Genomic DNA, 17,810 nt, shown 5'->3' with positions numbered 1-17,810 from the left:
ATTTTTGACGTTAGTCAGTTTTATAAGATCAGTACACTAAACTTATGAAAAGTATAAGCTTTTTTTGTTGTTTCTTACAGGGTATGGTGGAGAAATGGCTTTTGCAAGTTGAAGAGATGATGTTGAGCAGTATAAAGCATGTTATTAAGGAAGGTATTGCCAACTATGTTCAGGTAATAGGAAATGATATAGATCACAATTAAACAATTATAAATGATTATGATAATTTCTACCAACTCATTGATAGAATTAGTAGTAACCTGTGTTTCATACTGCCTTTTATTAATGTATTTGCATCAGTTTATTCCATCCCTATCAATATCCTGGTTATGGTAGGATGTTTACTCAGTAAAACAATACAAAGCAACATGCTCAAAATGCTGCAGGAACTCAGCAGGCCAGGCAGCATCTACGGGAAAGAGTTTTGGGTCGAGACTCTTCATCAGGACTGGAAAGGAAGGGGAGAAGTCAGAGCAGGAAGGTGAGGGGAGGGGAGGAAGAAGTACAAGGTGGCAGATGATAGGTGAAACCAGGAGAGGGGGAGGGTGTGAATTAAAGAACTGAGAAATTGATTGGTGAAAGAGATAAAGGGATGGACGAGGAGGAATCTGTTAGGAGAGGACAGAAGACCATGGAGGAAAGGGAAAGGGGAGGAATACCAGATGGAGGTGAGGAGAGGAAAACAGGAATGGGGAATGGTGGAGGAGAGGAGGGGTGCATTACCGGGAGCTTGAGAAATAGATGTCCATTCCCAGTACAATGGAGCTCAGTACTTACCTTTAACACCCATGAATTATCTCCACGGTATTGTAACATAGTCCCTGGAACGTACCCCAGCAGGAAGAAATGTGCATCCTTTACTAGATTCTGTTGATATTGGAACCAAAGTGTTCTGGTATTTAATAAAAACTTATGAAGCATGTTATCTGCCGGTGAAAGTTGTGCAGTTAGTGGCTCAGGTAGAACTGCAGCTTGCATCTCCAGTGGCCCAGATTCAACCCTGAACTCTGCCACTACCTGTAAGGACTTTGCAGGTACTCCCATGACAGAATGGGTTTTCTCCGGGTCGAGTTTCCACCCATTCCCAAACACATAAAGTTAATTGCAAATTTATCCCAAGTGGAAGTGGTTGTGGAGCTGATGGACGCATGAAAGAAAATACATCATACCGAAATAAGCAGAGAAACAAAATCAAGATTCAAATTGCATTTATTATCTTCAAAGAATGTATAAATTATGCAACCTTGAGATTTGTTTGCTTACAGGCAGTCGCAAAGCAAGGTACCTGAAAGAACCCAATTTAAAAAAAACAAAACAAATCATGCAAACAACAGAAGTAGGCAACCACAACAGCATTCCAAACCAAACTGACTCCTTGGATCCAAATCCCCGGAGCAGCCCAGAGTAGGCTTAGATTCTGTAGATTGAATTACCTCCTCCTAAGTTAAAGGGAAATATGAGAATATTATATACTCAGTGATCCTGAAAAATATTTATCATTTGAGATTTGAAATTACTTAAGTGTGTTATTCTTTTCTTTTCAAGCTTCCTCGTAGAAAATGGGTTCTTCAGTGGCCTGGACAGGTTGTGATTTCCGTGTCCTCGATCTACTGGACCAGTCAGGTTTCTGAGGCTATTAAAAATGGAACTTTAGCTGTAAGTTGAAATCAAGTCAGCCTGATTGTGGTGTGAGGATAAACCTCACAGGAGAAAATACTTCAAATTTCGGGAAAAAAAATGTATTGATCACTGCTTTTCTCTTTGAGTGCACTAATTACTATGGAAACACATTTCCCCATTGCTTTGAAGGATTATCTACAGAAAAGTAATGAACAGATCAATGAAATAGTGGAACTGGTGCGAGGAAAGCTATCTAGTGGAGAACGCATGACTCTTGGAGCACTGATTGTCATCGATGTGCATGGTAATTATTGTCCGAAGCTTTTCTCTGGGAGAAGGAACAGTAAGATGTTTGTTTCGGCAAGTCACATTTTCTTAAATAATTTGTTCTGAGGATGTGGGCAGAAGTGATAAAGCTATGAAGTTGCCCAGACAACTAAAGCTTTGAAAAGTCAGCTACATTATGTAAAGGTGACAAATTCATTTCAAAGAAAGGAATTTGTTACCTTCACATAATAGAGCTGGCTTTTTTTGCATAATACAGCCGAGTTCTTTGAAGAGAATCATTGAACAAGTTTTGTTGGTTTGGAACATAATTTGTTTTGGGTTTCACAAAGTGTGAGCTTGATTATTCAGGACTGAGACGTGAACCCTTGAACACTACCTCACTATTCCTCTGTTGCACTTTTATTTATTTTTATTGTAGCTTATAGTAAATTTTATGTCTTGCATTGTATTGCTGCCACAAAAACAAAAAATTTCATGATGTACGTCAGTGGTAGTAAGCCTGAATCTGATTCTTCACCCAGATGGTGGTGGTTCTCTGTAATTCTCTGCTGAAGATTAAACAGAGATTGAGAGATGGATTTTTAGAGATCAGAGGATATGGAGCAAATACAGAGAAGTGACTCAGATTAGAGATCAGCTGTGATCTTATTAAATGTCAGAACAGGCACAAAGGGCCAACTGGATGTTGCTCTCATTCCTGTGTTGTTAAATCACACTTCAAGTCCTTACAAACTGACAAGAGTCTCGTCTGTTGATAGTTAATCACAAACATTAGCAACCACAAACTGGTAATTGACCCAAGTGTTGAAGTCCCAGACTGTAACTTACCAAGGAAAACCTGAACCATTCTCAACCAACAGAACAAATGCTAAGGAAGGTGTGGCCACCTGCTCCAGAATTGGACCATGTGGACCATGTGACTTTGACCATCCAAGTCAGACCATGCTTTTCTGTGAGTCTGGCGCATAACAGGTTCTACGTTTGACTAGTTGGTCGCCTAGGGCAGGGATAGGAATGCAATAAATCTCCCTAATCCTCTGGAAGTGGAAGTATTTTCAGTTTCTTCACCTGAATGTTTAGCAGCCTCTGCTTCTGGTAGTATACACATATAAACCCAGAAGAGTGAAGTACTGGAGAGATGCAATGTTTCAGATTTGAATTGTCTTATGTAAATAATGGCCACTGAAGTTACTACAGCTCAATAGGACTGTACTTTGATAGGAGAAAAGGGAAGGTTTAGAGATACAGTATTTAAAAAGACTATAATATACCAGTTGTGTGTTCTGTTCTGACAGCACGTGATGTAGTTGCCCAATTGACAGATGCTAATGTATCAAGCCTCAATGATTTCATGTGGATATCCCAGCTGAGAAATTACTGGGAAGAAGATGAGGTGATTGTGCGTATGATCACTACTGTTTTGACATATGGTTACGAATATCTGGGTAACTCTGCCCGACTTGTTATAACACCGCTCACTGACCGATGTTACAGGTAAAGTACCGCTGTTTATTCTTCTGTAAGAAACTGTCCACTCTGTGCTTCTGGTATGAAGATTAGCCTTAATTGTCACATGCACATTGAAACATACAGTGAAATGCGCAGTCTGTGTCAAATCAAATCAGAAAGGATTGTGCAGGTGTCACCTGCTTCTGGTACTAGCATAGCAACTTGATATAGCAACTTAGATTAATATTTCTGCGAAGTAATTTTGTCTGTGAATGAAATGTCTTTGAATTAAGGTTTCTGCCTTGTGCGTGTGCGTGCGTGCGTGTGTGTGTGTGTGTGTGTGTGTGTGTGTTGAAAGTTGGTAAGTTTATATGAAGATGTGTTGGCGCATGGCCAAGTGGTTAAGACGTTCATCTAGTGATCTGAAGGTCGCTAGTTCGAGTCTTGGCTGAGGCAGTGTGTGTGTCCTTGAGCAAGGCACTTAACCACACATTGCTCTGTGACGAGACCGGTGCCAAGCTGTATGGGTCCTAATGCCCTTCCCTTGGACAACATCGGTGGAGAGGGGAGACTTGCAGCATGGGCAACTGCTGGTCTTCCAAACAACCTTGCCCAGGCCTACGCCCTGGAAACCTTTCAAGGCTCAAATACATGGTCTCGTGAGACTAATGGATGCCTATTATATGAAGATGCATGTCTGTACTTAAAAGAAAAAAAGGGAAGGCCTAATTTTTGTCTAGTTTGATGATTATGAAACCCACCAAATACGCCTTTTCGAAATTTCAAATTGATCCGAAGTCATTTTAGTTTCAGAAATTTAAGTGAATCCAATCCATGCATTTTATTTGATAATAATTGGGAAACACCCAAATACTTAATTTTCCTTCATGCTGATCTTTCAATTGAAAATTTGAATGAATTTCAGCTCATTCAGGAAATGTGTGTTTTGTATGTAGTAACTGAAGTAACTTGGGGTCTTGGTTAGACTCCAGCCAGTATTGCCAGATCCATTGTATAAATATTTTGCAGTTCTTTAGCGATACTTAAAAATACTTACTGAGGCTTATTTACAGAGCAGATTTACAGAACAATAATTCTGTTTTTCTTTATGCATATATGCATTGATGATGTTACTGAGAAGACTAGATTTTATGTTCCCTACTTGCTAACGAAAAGATGCAGCAATCTTCCTTGAGTGATTACTTAATTGTGGTGAAGGACTTCCATCAGTTCATGGAGCACTGCCCAGGAATGGGTCCTTTGCTGTGCATTATCTGTTCTGACCATTATTTTAGTTGGTGGTTTGATAAAACTGAGGAGATAGCTATACCTTTTAAGAGGGCAGTCAAATACATTGTTGTGGGGTGGAAAGCAGGTACAGACCGAGTAAGAATACTAGTTCTTCCCTGAAGGACATTAGTGATGAGTTTGTACCGTGAAATGGCTTCTAATAGCAAGTGTCCTTCTGTTTTTGTTATCAGAGGCAACAAAAGCTTCCTGCAGTTTGGTTTTTCCCCTGCAGCTTTCAACCAGAAATGGAGATATTAAGGCACAGAACACTGTACATGATCAGAATCTGATTGGAGAACATCATTAAAACCAAACTGCAACCCGTATAATCCTCCAGAGCAGGGGTTCCCACCTTTTTTATGCTGTGGAGCTTTGCCATTAACCGAGTGGTTCATGGACCTTGGGTTGGGAATCCCTGCTCCGGAGGAATAAACAGACTGGCAAAGTCATGGTCAATGAAATCTAATCCCATTAGGGGGAAGCTATATTAATGTAAAGGAGTATTCATATATGTAGAACAATGATACTTAGTGGAATGTTTAAACAGTTTTTAAACCCAGACAGGTTATGGCACTTGAATAGTAAAAATATATAGTGTTCAGGTAGTTTGGAAAATCCATGAGATATGCATATTATCTTTATTCTCCTGATTAAGTGTTGCATTTTTCTTGTCAACTATCAAGGACATTGATGGGAGCATTAAAATTAAACCTTGGCGGTGCCCCAGAAGGACCAGCAGGAACTGGAAAAACAGAAACAACGAAAGATTTGGCGAAAGCAGTAGCCAAGCAGGTAATTGAATGACAAGTAACCATGTGTTACTCCTTGGTTTCATAGTAACACTTTAAAGAAATAACCTGTGTTGCAATTTCCATTTACTGTTTCTCTTTGTTAGCTCAGTAATCCATGGTTTTGGAATAGCCTGGCTAGAGTCGTGACTAGCTCTGGAGCGCAGATCTTCACCACTCCAGCTGACCTGTTCCCTGAGTTATTGCTGTATCCAGCCATTTTAGTCATAGTCATAGTCATACTTTATTGATCCTGGGGGAAATTGGTTTTCGTTACAGTTGCACCATAAATAATACAGAGTAATAAAACCATAAATATTTAAATAGTAATATGTAAATTATGCCAGGAAATAAGTGCAGGACCAGCCTATTGGCTCAGGGTGTTTGACCCTCCAAGGGAGGAGTTGTGAAGTTTGATGGCCACAGGCAGGAATGACTTCCTATGATGCTCTGTGTTGCATCTCAGTGGAATGAGTCTCTGGCTGAATGTACTCCTGTGCCCACCCAGTACATTATGTAGTGGATGGGAGACATTGTCCAAGATGGCATGCAACTTGGACAGCATCCTCCTTTTCAGACACCACCGTGAGAGAGTTCAGTTCCATCCCCACAACATCACTGGCCTTACGAATGAGTTTGTTGATTCTGTTGGTGTCTGCTACCCTCAGCCTGCTGCCCCAGCACACAACAGCAAACATGATAGCACTGGCCACCACAGACTCGTAGAACATCCTCAGCATCGTCCGGCAGATGTTAAGGGACCTCAGTCTCCTCAGGAAATAGAGATGGCTCTGACCCTTCTTGTAGACAGCCTCAGTGTTCTTTGACCAGTCCAGTTTATTGTCAACCCGTATCCCTAGGTATTTGTAATCCTTTACCATGTCCACACTGACCCCCTGGATGGAAACAGGGGTCACCGGTACCTTAGCTCTCCTCAGGTCTACCACCAGCTCCTTAGTCTTTTTCACATTAAGCTGCAGATAATTCTGCTCACACCATGTGACAAAGTTTCCTACCGTAACCCTGTACTCAGCCTCATCTTCCTTGCTGATGCATCCAACTATGGCAGAGTCATCCGAAAACTTCTGAAGATGACAAGACTCTGTGCAGTAGTTGAAGTCCGAGGTGTAAATGGTGAAGAGAAAGGGAGACAAGACAGTCCCCTGTGGAGCCCCAGTGCTGCTGATCACTCTGTCGGACACACAGTGTTGCAAGCACATGTACTGTGGTCTGCCAGTCAGGTAATCTAGAATCCATGACACCAGGAAAGCATCCACCTGCGTCGCTGTCAGCTTCTTCCCCAGCAGAGCAGGGCGGATGGTGTTGAATGCACTGGAGAAGTCAAAAAACATGACCCTCACAGTGCTCGCTGGCTTGTCCAGGTGGGCGTTGACACGGTTCAGCAGGTAGAGGATGGCATCCTCAACTCCTAGTCGGGAGTTTAATGATGCTATTTATTTTTGAGGGGCAAATTAAGCTGGCTGAAGACTGGCTTCTGTGACAGTGTAGATCATCACAGCAAATGGCATGGATCTTTCACTTGGCATGGTTGCATGGGACGGGCCCTTTCGTTGCTGAAGATGGGGATGTTCTTGGCTCACTCTTCTATAGGCTATTTAATTATTCACCACCTTTCTCACCTTTCTCTCAGCTTTGATCTGATCCACTGATTGTGAGATTGCTTGATTCAATAGATTTAGCACAGCTTCGTCAGGATAGGACCTCAGTTTTAGGAGGAGTGCTGGTCTGGCATTCTCTCCTGAACCAGTTTTGATCTTCTGTTTACCCAGGTTTGAATTGTCAAATCTGTTCATTGGCAATGCCACACCGGACAATGTAGAGCATCTCTTTGTGTGAAGACGGGACTTTCTACTGGGTGGGTGGCGCACAAGGTCAAGTTGGCTTATCAGTTGAGTTGGTCCACTCACATATTGTCATGTTACTATGGAATCTTCCACACCCGCCTGAGGAAGCAGATTGGGCCACAACTTAAAGTCTCATCCAAAAGATTGCACCTCCAAAAGATCTGGATTGGAAATTCAGTTACTTTATGCTCACCTTTCGGAATTGGGAGCTATCCCAATTTTTATCATTGAGAACAGCACGGTAGCACAGCAGTTTGTGTAAAGCTTTACAGCGCTAGTGATCGGAAGATTGAGGTTCAATTCATGTTATTGTCTGTAACGAGTCTGTCAGTACTCCCTGTGACTGCGTGGGTTTCCTCTGGGTGCTCCGGTTTCCTCCCACAGTCCGAAGACGTGGGGGTTAGGGTTAGTAAGTTGTGGGCATGCTCTGTTGGCCCTTGCAGGCTGCCCACTGCACAGTCCTCGGACTATGTTGGTCGTTGACTCAAATCATGCATTTCGCAGTATGTTTCGAAATAAAGCTTTAATCTTCAATCTTTTCTATCAGCTGGGCCAGAGATAATGCTTACTGTGGTAAAATGTTCATCATGTTGATTATTTAGTCATGTGGGAAGAATAAAAGTCAGGCATATTTTACAGTAGGTAGGAGATCTGCTCAGTCAAATTACTGTCCAGGTAGTGGGGGTCAAAATTACAATTGTACCTATATCCTAAACAACTATTACCTAGAATTCAATCATTAGTGTCAGTGGATTGACTACGAGCCACATCAGTGCATTCTTCTTGTGAAATGCAATTCATTAACGTTTAATGAGCCTCGGAGGCTGAGTACAGTTTGCTGATAATGGCTAAATGGTGCAATTAGAGCTTTGGAGATGAAGTCTTGAGAATATATTTATTATAATATCGTGATCATTTTTATGGTGCTTTTGCTCTAGGCTAATAAGAAAATTGCTAAATTCAGTAGATTGTCTCAATGATGCCACAAGTAATGGCCTTGATCAGAAATCTGGTGTAATGTGTCATGGCGTAAAACTAAAAGGAAAAAATCTTTCTCAAACTCTTCTTAAAGAAAGAATGGAGGCTTGCATTTATGTAGAGTAGATATTGCCTTTAAGTGTGTTGTTCAACAAGACTGGCCTTTTCTTTGTTCTTGCAGTGTGTAGTTTTCAACTGCTCTGATGGTCTGGATTACAAAGCAATGGGCAAATTTTTCAAGGGTCTTGCTCAAGCTGGAGCCTGGGCCTGCTTTGATGAGTTCAACAGAATAGAGGTAATTACTTAGACAGGAAGATAATGACTTTTTAGTTACAATATTTACTTAATTAACGATGCAGTAAACAGAAAGTTCAGTGAGCTGGAGAGTTTGCATAGATCTCAGTTTTTACACTTTTGCACTCATTTACTAATACATTTGAAAACATTATTTAAGCTAAGGTTCCTTTGCTGTTATTTTCTTTTGTTTATTTTGGTCCTCCTTTTAAAAAAAATCTAATTGTTTCCCATTCTCTCCTGAGTCATAAATCATTGCCAGTCGATGGTTCCGTTAACCATTCACCAACTCTTTATCAAATGGACCAAAGCAATCAGTGTCACTGGATTTAACCCCTCATGGATAACTAAAGAGTAAAGTAAAAAAGATTATTTGAGGTTGTCCTTGACCAAAGTTTATACCCAGTCTCTTCAGCAGAGATTACTGACGAACGATAAGCAGCAGGAACTCTTGCTTGTACTTTTTTTTGCTCAGTAGCAGAGGTGTAATGTGGCCAAATTTAATGCTGTCTGACTGAACAACTAACTCAGCACAAGCCATGGATTAAATCAGCCATATTCCTGTAGTAGGTTTGAAGATTACCTATTCCAATCCAAGAACATTAGCAATTTCCATTTTCATAATATCCTTAATGTCACAAAATGTCCTGAAATACTCAGATTAACTCAGGAACACGATCACGACATTTTGTGAAAAAGGCACAGGGTTTTAAAAGATTTAAGAACAACATGTAAATTTTGTATTTGATAACAAAGACAAATGAACTTGCCTATAATAGATAGGCACAGACACCTGAGGAACAAGTACATAATTTCATGGAATTGTAATGGCCTTTGCTCTGACTACATAGAAACTTTAGTGTACAGGAAAGTGTAGAGGCCACTTTGTCTCCCAGGCCTGCTATTCCATTCATTTAGCTCTTGACTAAACTTGTATGTTCAACTCATTGCAGGCCATGGTGTAAACTGACATTTTCTCCTTTGTGGCAAAGGTGGTTCTGAATACAAATAGTGGGAGCTTGGTTTATGAGGCTCAAAGTTCCTCATCCCAGTTTAGAAGGAAACAACTGAATCTGATTACTCAGCTTCCTGGACCTCTGCTGCCTCAAGATTCTTAGAGAGAGGCTGTCGTTCTTTGCTCAGACCTCTGATAGAATTGCCAACAGAATGACAGTAATACTCTTCAATCCAACACACACTTTTAAACAGCCCCCATTTCCCGTGAGTGTCTTGCTGCTGCTCAAAAGACCGCATTATCATTAATGGAGGAGATTTGTTAGCTGGTTTCATTTTTAAGCACAAGTATCATCGTCCTTCGGTAATCTGGGAAGCCCAAGGAGGCCTACGTATGGCCTCTGCTCAGACTTTGGCAACGGTCACTTATTGGGTTTTCCAAATTACTTGGCAGTTGTTGCGGAACTGTTGAGGTGATTTTTTTTGTAATGGCATATTTTCATCTTTTAGGATATGTCACATTCTTCAAAATATCTTCATCCTGCACAATATTATTATTTTATCCTTTATGGCTTACACAATGAAAGAGAAAAGAGCTGGAGGTTATACAAAGCATTAAAGGTCACAGAGCAACAAACATAAAATGCTGGAGAAGCTCAACTGGTCAGGCAGCATCTGTGGAGGGGAATTAACAGTTGATGTTTTGGGCGGAGGCCCTTCATCAGGATTGGAAAGGAAGGGGGAAGAAGCTGGAATAAGAAGTGTGAGGGGGAGGGAATACAAGCTGGCGAATGATAGGTGAAATCAGTTGAGGGGGAAGGTAGGTGGGTGGGGGAGGGATGAAGTGAGATGTTGAAAGATGATACAATAGGAGAGGTAAAGGGCTGAAGAAGCACGATAGGGGAGGAGAGGAGGGAGGAGGAGAAAGGGAAGGAGTGGAAAGGGAGGGAGGAAGAGAAAGGGAGGAAGGAGGAGCACCAGAAGGAGGTAATGGGCAGGTGAGAAGAGAAACGTTAAGGGGTGAGCCAGAATGGGGAATTGGAAAAAGGAGATGGGGGGTGGGTAAAATTACTCTGAAAGGTCTCACCATTGAGTTGTTGTTTTGATCTCCAGGTTGAAGTGCTGTCTGTGGTTGCACAGCAGATTCTCAGCATTCAGCAAGCAATTATACGGAAACTTAAAACATTTCTCTTTGAAGGTACTGAAATTTCTCTCAACCCAACCTGTTCAGTCTTTATAACTATGAATCCTGGCTATGCTGGTCGGGCAGAACTTCCAGACAACCTTAAGGTAAGGCTTTTACTTTCTGATTTGACGATGTTCAAACAAGTCCAAATTCTGAAAATTGTTTGGAAATAATATCAAATTATTTTGAGTTAAAACAAATAGAAAGATATAAATGCATTTCTACCATTATTTGATGCGGGTTGATTTCCCAGCTGTTTGTTTTTGAAACATGTACTTAGTCATTTGAAGACTGAAATCTCTGATTTTACTTACAGAAATGGAGCTCAAAGTTATTTTGTTTCTTTTTCGCTTCCCCAAAAGGAAATTTCCCCCCTACTTCTTACCATCTTGCCCTAGTAAAGGCAAAGAACAGTGTCAGAGTTATCAATGGAGCATCTTTAACTGAAGAGTGAGCTCTCAGCTAAATCATTGTCTGGTCTAACGATATTTAATATATCTCGTATACTCAGTAAACACACTTAAAAACACTACAGTATTTATAAGCAATGAGTGGTGTGTCGAAAGACTTTGAGATCCCTGCAACAGAGTTTTTGAATCTAAATTTGTAGATAACCAAATAAACTCCATGTGCAAGTCAGTTTTGCATTTTGAATGCACCAGCCATGGTTGTTATTATATTGACAATGCCAAGTATTAAAGTGAACAAGATACTGTACCTAATTTGGTGCTTAGATAAATTTCCTTCTCAGGACATAAACAACTGGATCTGGTGAAAGAGAATGTTTTCACCTGTGCTGTTCCCTTCCAGGCGTTATTCCGTACAGTGGCGATGATGGTTCCAGACTATGCTCTGATTGGTGAAATTTCCCTTTATTCAATGGGGTTCATTGACTCACGAAGGTAAAAATTACATATATTTAAATTATCTTAGATCCCCTTTGAAGTATAGCAGTAGATCTTGTATCCGCATCCCAGTGGAAACAAATGCAATTGATGAGCCGTATCTGGTGCCTGCATTCTGTATGAGGCCAGCTCGTTATCGACAAAAGATGGGCGCTTTGCCTATCACTTGTCCACCTTGGACAGTTTGTTCTGGTCTCCTCCTGTCTCGAGCTTTGTCCAGCTGATGCAGGAAGTAACTCCTTTCTTTGAAGTTGCAGGGCTACATACCAGTTGTGACCAATGGAAGATAGATAGATAGATACTTTCTTGATCCCAAAGGAAATTACAGTGTCACAGTAGCATTACAAGTGCACAGATATACAAGTATGCAAATGTTAGAAGAGAAGTAAGAAAGAATAAAAAAATAAGTTACCTCAAACAGACTAACAGGAGGGAGTCATCACCTCCCTGGATATAGGTTGACTCATTGTAGAGCCGAATGGCCGAGGGTAAGAATGACCTCATGTAGCGCTCTTTGGAGCAGCACAGTTGTGGAAGCCACATCTGCCAAGGTATTGTATCAGAATCAGTGTTAATGTGACCTTTATCATGAAGAGTATGTCCTTATGATGATATTTTATGACTGAGAATCCATGGCCTTTCCTTATATTCCCCAAATAAATTTGCAAGGATCAGAAGGGATGAAGACTTGGCCAGGATACAGAAATTCTTGAAGGTACTTAGGCTCAACATTTGACAACTCAGGGGTGTAGTCTGTGGAAATCACATTCCTGCCATGTACTCTGGATCACCATAGCAGCTCCGGCTGCAGACTTGGTCTTGCCTTTGGCAAAAAAAATACTAATGATGCAGGAGCTTTAGTGGAGTTACTTAAATTGAGTGACCCCCTTCCCTGTCTCTACATCAGCAGCAGAAATTACTGATAGGAGGGCTGATGCACATGGGTTATATAATTAAGTTTGCACAATAATGTGTGACATTATGACAGGTCCTTCAGACTGCTACATACTTACAATGGCCATTTTTTAAGGTCTATCTGCATGCCTTTTGCTTTTGTTCTGGTTCAAGTAATCTGACTATACAAATTAAACTAAATTTGGAAGAATTGTGTTCTTTCAAAATCCCAGGACTGCATCTTTAAAGTACAGTATTACGTGATGTGACTGCTTGGCTCAAAGGATCACTAGTTATGTCTCATCACTTGTTCATTCTGTACATGATTATTGTTTAATTTTGTCTGACACAATTATTTTAGCTATGTGTCATTGCTGTCACTCCCCATCGGCCCTCACCTGGAATACTCCCTTCCCCAGCCTTTCTCAGAAGATCGTGGCTACCTATCGCCTGTGCTCTGAGCAGTTATCATCGCAGCATCACTATGATTACGGCATGCGTGCAGTGAAGTCTGTCCTCACGGCAGCTGGGAACCTGAAGCTGAAATTTACAGCTCAGGATGAGAGTGTGCTGTTGCTGCAGGCCCTGCTGGATGTGAACTTAGCCAAGTTCTTGGCCCAGGATGTACCACTGTTTCAGGTACAGTATCAAGAAACCTTAGGGGTAGGGGTGGCGGGGGGGAGAGGGGGTTGTGGCTAAGAAAAAACCCAGGGGGGGGTGAGTCTGCGTGGCACAGCTAATTTCTTATAAATAGATCTTCGTGACATTAATTATCAAACATTGACGAGACATAGTGCATTCGTGAAAGTGATTAGCCATAATGTTAAGAATTAGATAAAAACAAAAAAAATCCCTAAGTTTAACTATTGTTTATTGTTGAGTATCCCTGTTATAGGAAGGATTTGGTTGTACTGAGGAAGGTGCAGAGGAGATTTATAAAGATGTTGCAAGGACTGGAAACTTGTAACTATAAGGAAAGATTGAATAAGATGGAGTTAATTTCTTTATAACAAAAATGTCTAAAATAGACTTAATTGATGTGTAAAATAATGAAGGGCTTCGATGAAAGAGGTAAGGACCGATTTTTCTTTTACTAAAACCAATTGCATGGGGACATTGGGCAGTGAGGATACAGATTAATGCAATTGATGGCTGGATTAGTGGGAGGATGAGGAAAAATGTTTTCATCCTAATGTTGGTAGAAACTGACTGAAGGCAGAAATCCTGACCATACTTTAGGGTTACAGACCAAGTGATAGAAGATGCAATTTGACTTCATAGCTTCTTTCTCATCAAGCGTAGACATTGTGGTCCAATTAGCCATCTATGTGGTGGATTTTCGGTGAATTTTTTTGATTGCCCCAGTAAATCTGACAATTTCAGCACAGTGTTATAGGAGGAAGTTGTTCACCAGAACGTATACCACACACACAGCATGCTGGAACAACTCGCAGGTCAGGCGGCATCTACAGAAATGAAAAACCAGCCGATGTTTCGGGCCGAACCCCTTCATCAGGGCTGGAAAGCAAAGGGGGAAGGTGCCAGAATAAGAAGGTAGGAGGTGAAGAAGGAGGACACACTAGAAGGTGATAGGTGAAGTCAGGTGAGTGAGGGAGAGGCACCTCGGGGAGTGAAGGAGAGACACCTCGGGGAGTGAGGGAGAGACACCTCGGGGAGTGAGGGAGAGTCACCTCGGGGAGTGAGGGAGAGACACCTCGGGAAGTGAGGGAGAGTCACCTCGGGGAGTGAGGGAGAGTCACCTCAGGGAGTGAGGGAGAGGCACCACAGGGAGTGAGGGAGAGGCACCATGGGGAGTGAGGGAGAGGCACCTCAAGGAGTGAGGGAGAGTCACCTCAGGAAGTGAGAGAGAGGCACCACGGGGAGTGAAGGAGAGACACCACGGGGAGCGAGGGAGAGGGACACTACGAGGAGTGAGGGAGAGGCATCACAGGGAGTGAGGGAGAGTCACCACGGGGAGTGAGGGAGAGTCACCACAGGGAGTGAGGGAGAGGGACACTACGAGGAGTGAGGGAGAGACCACAGGGAGTGAGGGAGAGACACCACGGGGAGCGAGGGAGAGGGACACTACGAGGAGTGAGGGAGAGACACCTCGGGGAGTGAGGGAGAGACACCACGGGGAATGAGGGAGAGACACCACGGGGAGTGAGGGAGGGGGACACCACAGGGAGTGAGGGAGAGACACCTCGGGGAGTGAGGGAGAGACACCACGGGGAGTAACAGAGAGACACCACGGAGAGTGAGGGAGAGGGACGCCACAGGGAGTGAGGGAGAGACACCACGGGGAGTGAGGGAGAGACACCACGGGGAGCGAGGGAAAGGGACACTACGAGGAGTGAGGGAGAGGAATCACAGGGAGTGAGGGAGAGGAATCACGGGGAGAGAGGGAGACACCATGGGGAGTGAGGGAGAGGTGCCAAGCAGAGTGATCTCCTCACCTGTCTATCACCTCCCCCTAGTGCCCCTCCTCCTTCCTTTTCTTCCATGATCCACTCTCCTCTCCTATCAGATTCCTTCTTCTCTAGCCCTTTGCCATTTCCACTTATCACCTCCCAGCTTTTTACTTCAATCTCCCCCCCCACTCACCTGACTCCACCTATCAGATTTTAGCTTGTCCCCCTTCCCCTCCCCTCACCTTATTCTGGTATCTTTCCCCTTCCTTACCAGTCCTGAAGAAGGGTCTCGGCCCAAAGCATTGACGGAATATTCATTTCCATATATGCTGCCTGGGGCGGGGGGGAGGGAGAGAACGTCAACTCAGACCATGAGAGGCCTGCGTTGGGCATTTTCATGCCTTACAAGGCGCAGATTGGAAGTCTGTGTGGGGCGCCACTCCTCACACAGACACTAGAGCAATGTGTGATTAAGTGCCCTGCTCAAGGGCACAAACACACTGCCTGACCTGCTGTGTTCCTCCAGCATTGTGTGTGTGTGTGTGTGTTGCTCTGGATTTCCAGCATCTGCAGGATCTTTTGTGTTCACCAAAACATATAATTTAAATTCTTTTTCTTTATTGTGTAGTGCTGAGAAACTGGTGTGAAACACTTACAAAGCTATAATTGTACTTTAAGCCAGAGGTATTAAACTGGCCATTCAGTCATTTGTTTCTGTTTGCAGAACCGTGCTCTTCAAAAATGTTCTATTGTGTTTCTGCACTATTATGGTACACTTCACCAAGGCTTCTTGTTTGTGAAGGACTTCGTAAAAATGGGAAAATGCTTCTTTCAATGTAAGCTTTTTATAGTTACGATGAAGCCTGTCTGTCTCATTACTTTAGGGCATTATATCTGACCTGTTCCCTGGTGTGGTGCTCCCTGTACCAGAACGTGAGGTCTTTCTTAAGGCATTGAAGGACAACATCAAGAAAATGAAACTACAGCCGGTTCCGTGGTTTATTGAGAAGATTATTCAGGTCATTTTAATTGTTTTAACTTGGTCATCATTCCTTTGACATGATTTTTTTAAGTAGTACATGTTTATGGTAGCTGCTGATTTCTGATGATCGGAATTTACTTTTCTGGTTGTGTTAGTAGTATGTTTGTCCCACCATACTATCCACTTTCAAACGGCAAAATAGGTTGTTTCTTGATGCTTACGGGGCTGGTTTTTACGGGAGGCATAAACAACACTAATACTGTGTTCATCCACAGATGGCTAATTTAGTGAAATGAACTAGAATGTTGTGTTGCCAAATAAATATGAACATATAGTTTTTTTTTCCCTTTGAGCTTTCACACTGCTGCACCTGAATGTATTGAAGCATTCATCATGAAAAGGACATCAGATGACAGTAAAAACAAAATTGATCAGATATGCCACAGCTTAAAAATGTACATTGCTATGACAGATGTTGAAGTGCATGCCTTTGTTGCCAATAAAATAACTTGCTTGCATAAAGGTGGAGCAAAATGCAATGTTAATTTGTAGATTTAGTCAATGGGAACTACCTTTATCTCCCTTCCAACAAAGTACTCTTATGTTGGATGATCCTGGATGGTGCACAACTAGGAGAGGAAAGGTGGTGAAGATGTTCCCTTCTGTGTGTATCTTTGTGTCTCTAGCTCATTGAAAGAGAATTCCTGAGGATGTACAGAATATAACGAACCTGACTATCGCCCTTTATGTTGAGCACACGGAGAGGGCGAGGTCTAGCATCAATGATAAACCGTTCTTCAGGACTGGTGCAATGTTGACCTTTTGCATGGTCAGATACACATTGCTGCGTGCTGTTGTTCTGTGAACAAAAGTTGAATTGGACATAGGCTGACAAAAGTTTGGAATTGCTTGTCAGTGTTGAGTATATAAAATTGACCGTTGTATAAATTTTTGTGTTTTTTTTTGCTCCTGCACCTGTGATTCTGTAAATAAAACATGGTTACTGAAGTGAAGTATTCTGTTATAACTGGTTAACCTATGATTTCCTTCGACAGATTTATGAAATGATGTTAGTACGTCATGGGTTTATGATTGTTGGTGATCCTTTGGGTGGTAAAACCTGTGCCTACAAAGTGCTAGCAGGAGCGCTCAGTGACTTGTATGCAGGTAAGGTTTCATCGGACACTTAAAGTAAATTATCTGTTGTAGCTTTGCAAAGTAAAAACATTCAGAAACCCAGAGGTAGATAGGAAGTAAGTTGTAAAGAGGACAAGAAGAATTCAGAAAGATGTATGGATGGATTTAGTAAATGGGCAAAGAGCCAGCAAATGAAGTACTGCATCGGAAAATAGGAAATTTTAGCAGGAAGAAAAATAAATCTAAAAAGTGAGAGATTGCTGAGGGCTGAAGTGAAGATACATCTGGGTGTCCCAGTACATGATTTGCAAAATGTATGCATGCAAGTAATTGGGAAAGACCAGAATTAAATACAAAGCTTCTTGATGAAACTTCATCTCCTTCTCGATAGTTATTACTTATTATTATTATTATTTCTTTATTTTGGTATTTGCAGTTTGTTGTCTTTTGCATGCTGGATGAATGCCCAAGTTGGTGCGGTCTTTCATTGATTCTATTATGAATTGCCTGCAAGAAAATGAATCTCAGGGTTGTATATGCTGACATATATGTACTTTGATAATAAATTTACTTTGGATTTTGAACTTGAACTTTGAAAAGTGAGAAGTTCTTTCTTTTTAAATCTTTTTATTGAATAAGTATACAAAAAGGTAAACCATATAAACATTAATACAATGTTAAAATATAATAGAATTCCAGAAGGTATCAATACCAAAAAAAATACTACAAACAATGTAATTTAAACATAAAAAACCAAGATAACATAATA

The 17,810-nt window shown here is 41.7% G+C and overlaps 1 protein-coding gene across 1 annotated transcript in view; it reads left to right on the top strand.

The window, feature by feature from the left end:
- Nucleotides 1-17,810, top strand: part of dnah3 (dynein axonemal heavy chain 3) — a 150,834-nt gene that overhangs the window by 65,630 nt on the left and 67,394 nt on the right. The window contains exons 23-33 of the mRNA XM_063059569.1: nt 81-173; nt 1,546-1,656; nt 1,810-1,924; nt 3,204-3,402; nt 5,331-5,439; nt 8,460-8,573; nt 10,640-10,816; nt 11,523-11,614; nt 12,931-13,150; nt 15,807-15,941; nt 16,960-17,071. Coding sequence (XP_062915639.1) covers nt 81-173; nt 1,546-1,656; nt 1,810-1,924; nt 3,204-3,402; nt 5,331-5,439; nt 8,460-8,573; nt 10,640-10,816; nt 11,523-11,614; nt 12,931-13,150; nt 15,807-15,941; nt 16,960-17,071 — 1,477 coding nt within the window. The remainder of the gene's footprint in view (nt 1-80; nt 174-1,545; nt 1,657-1,809; nt 1,925-3,203; nt 3,403-5,330; nt 5,440-8,459; nt 8,574-10,639; nt 10,817-11,522; nt 11,615-12,930; nt 13,151-15,806; nt 15,942-16,959; nt 17,072-17,810) is intronic.

This window comes from Mobula hypostoma, chromosome 9, assembly GCF_963921235.1.
Source record: "Mobula hypostoma chromosome 9, sMobHyp1.1, whole genome shotgun sequence".
NCBI lineage: Eukaryota > Metazoa > Chordata > Chondrichthyes > Myliobatiformes > Myliobatidae > Mobula > Mobula hypostoma.
The sequence above is the reverse complement of the archived record's forward strand: the minus strand, read 5'-3'. Positions and strand labels throughout refer to the sequence as shown.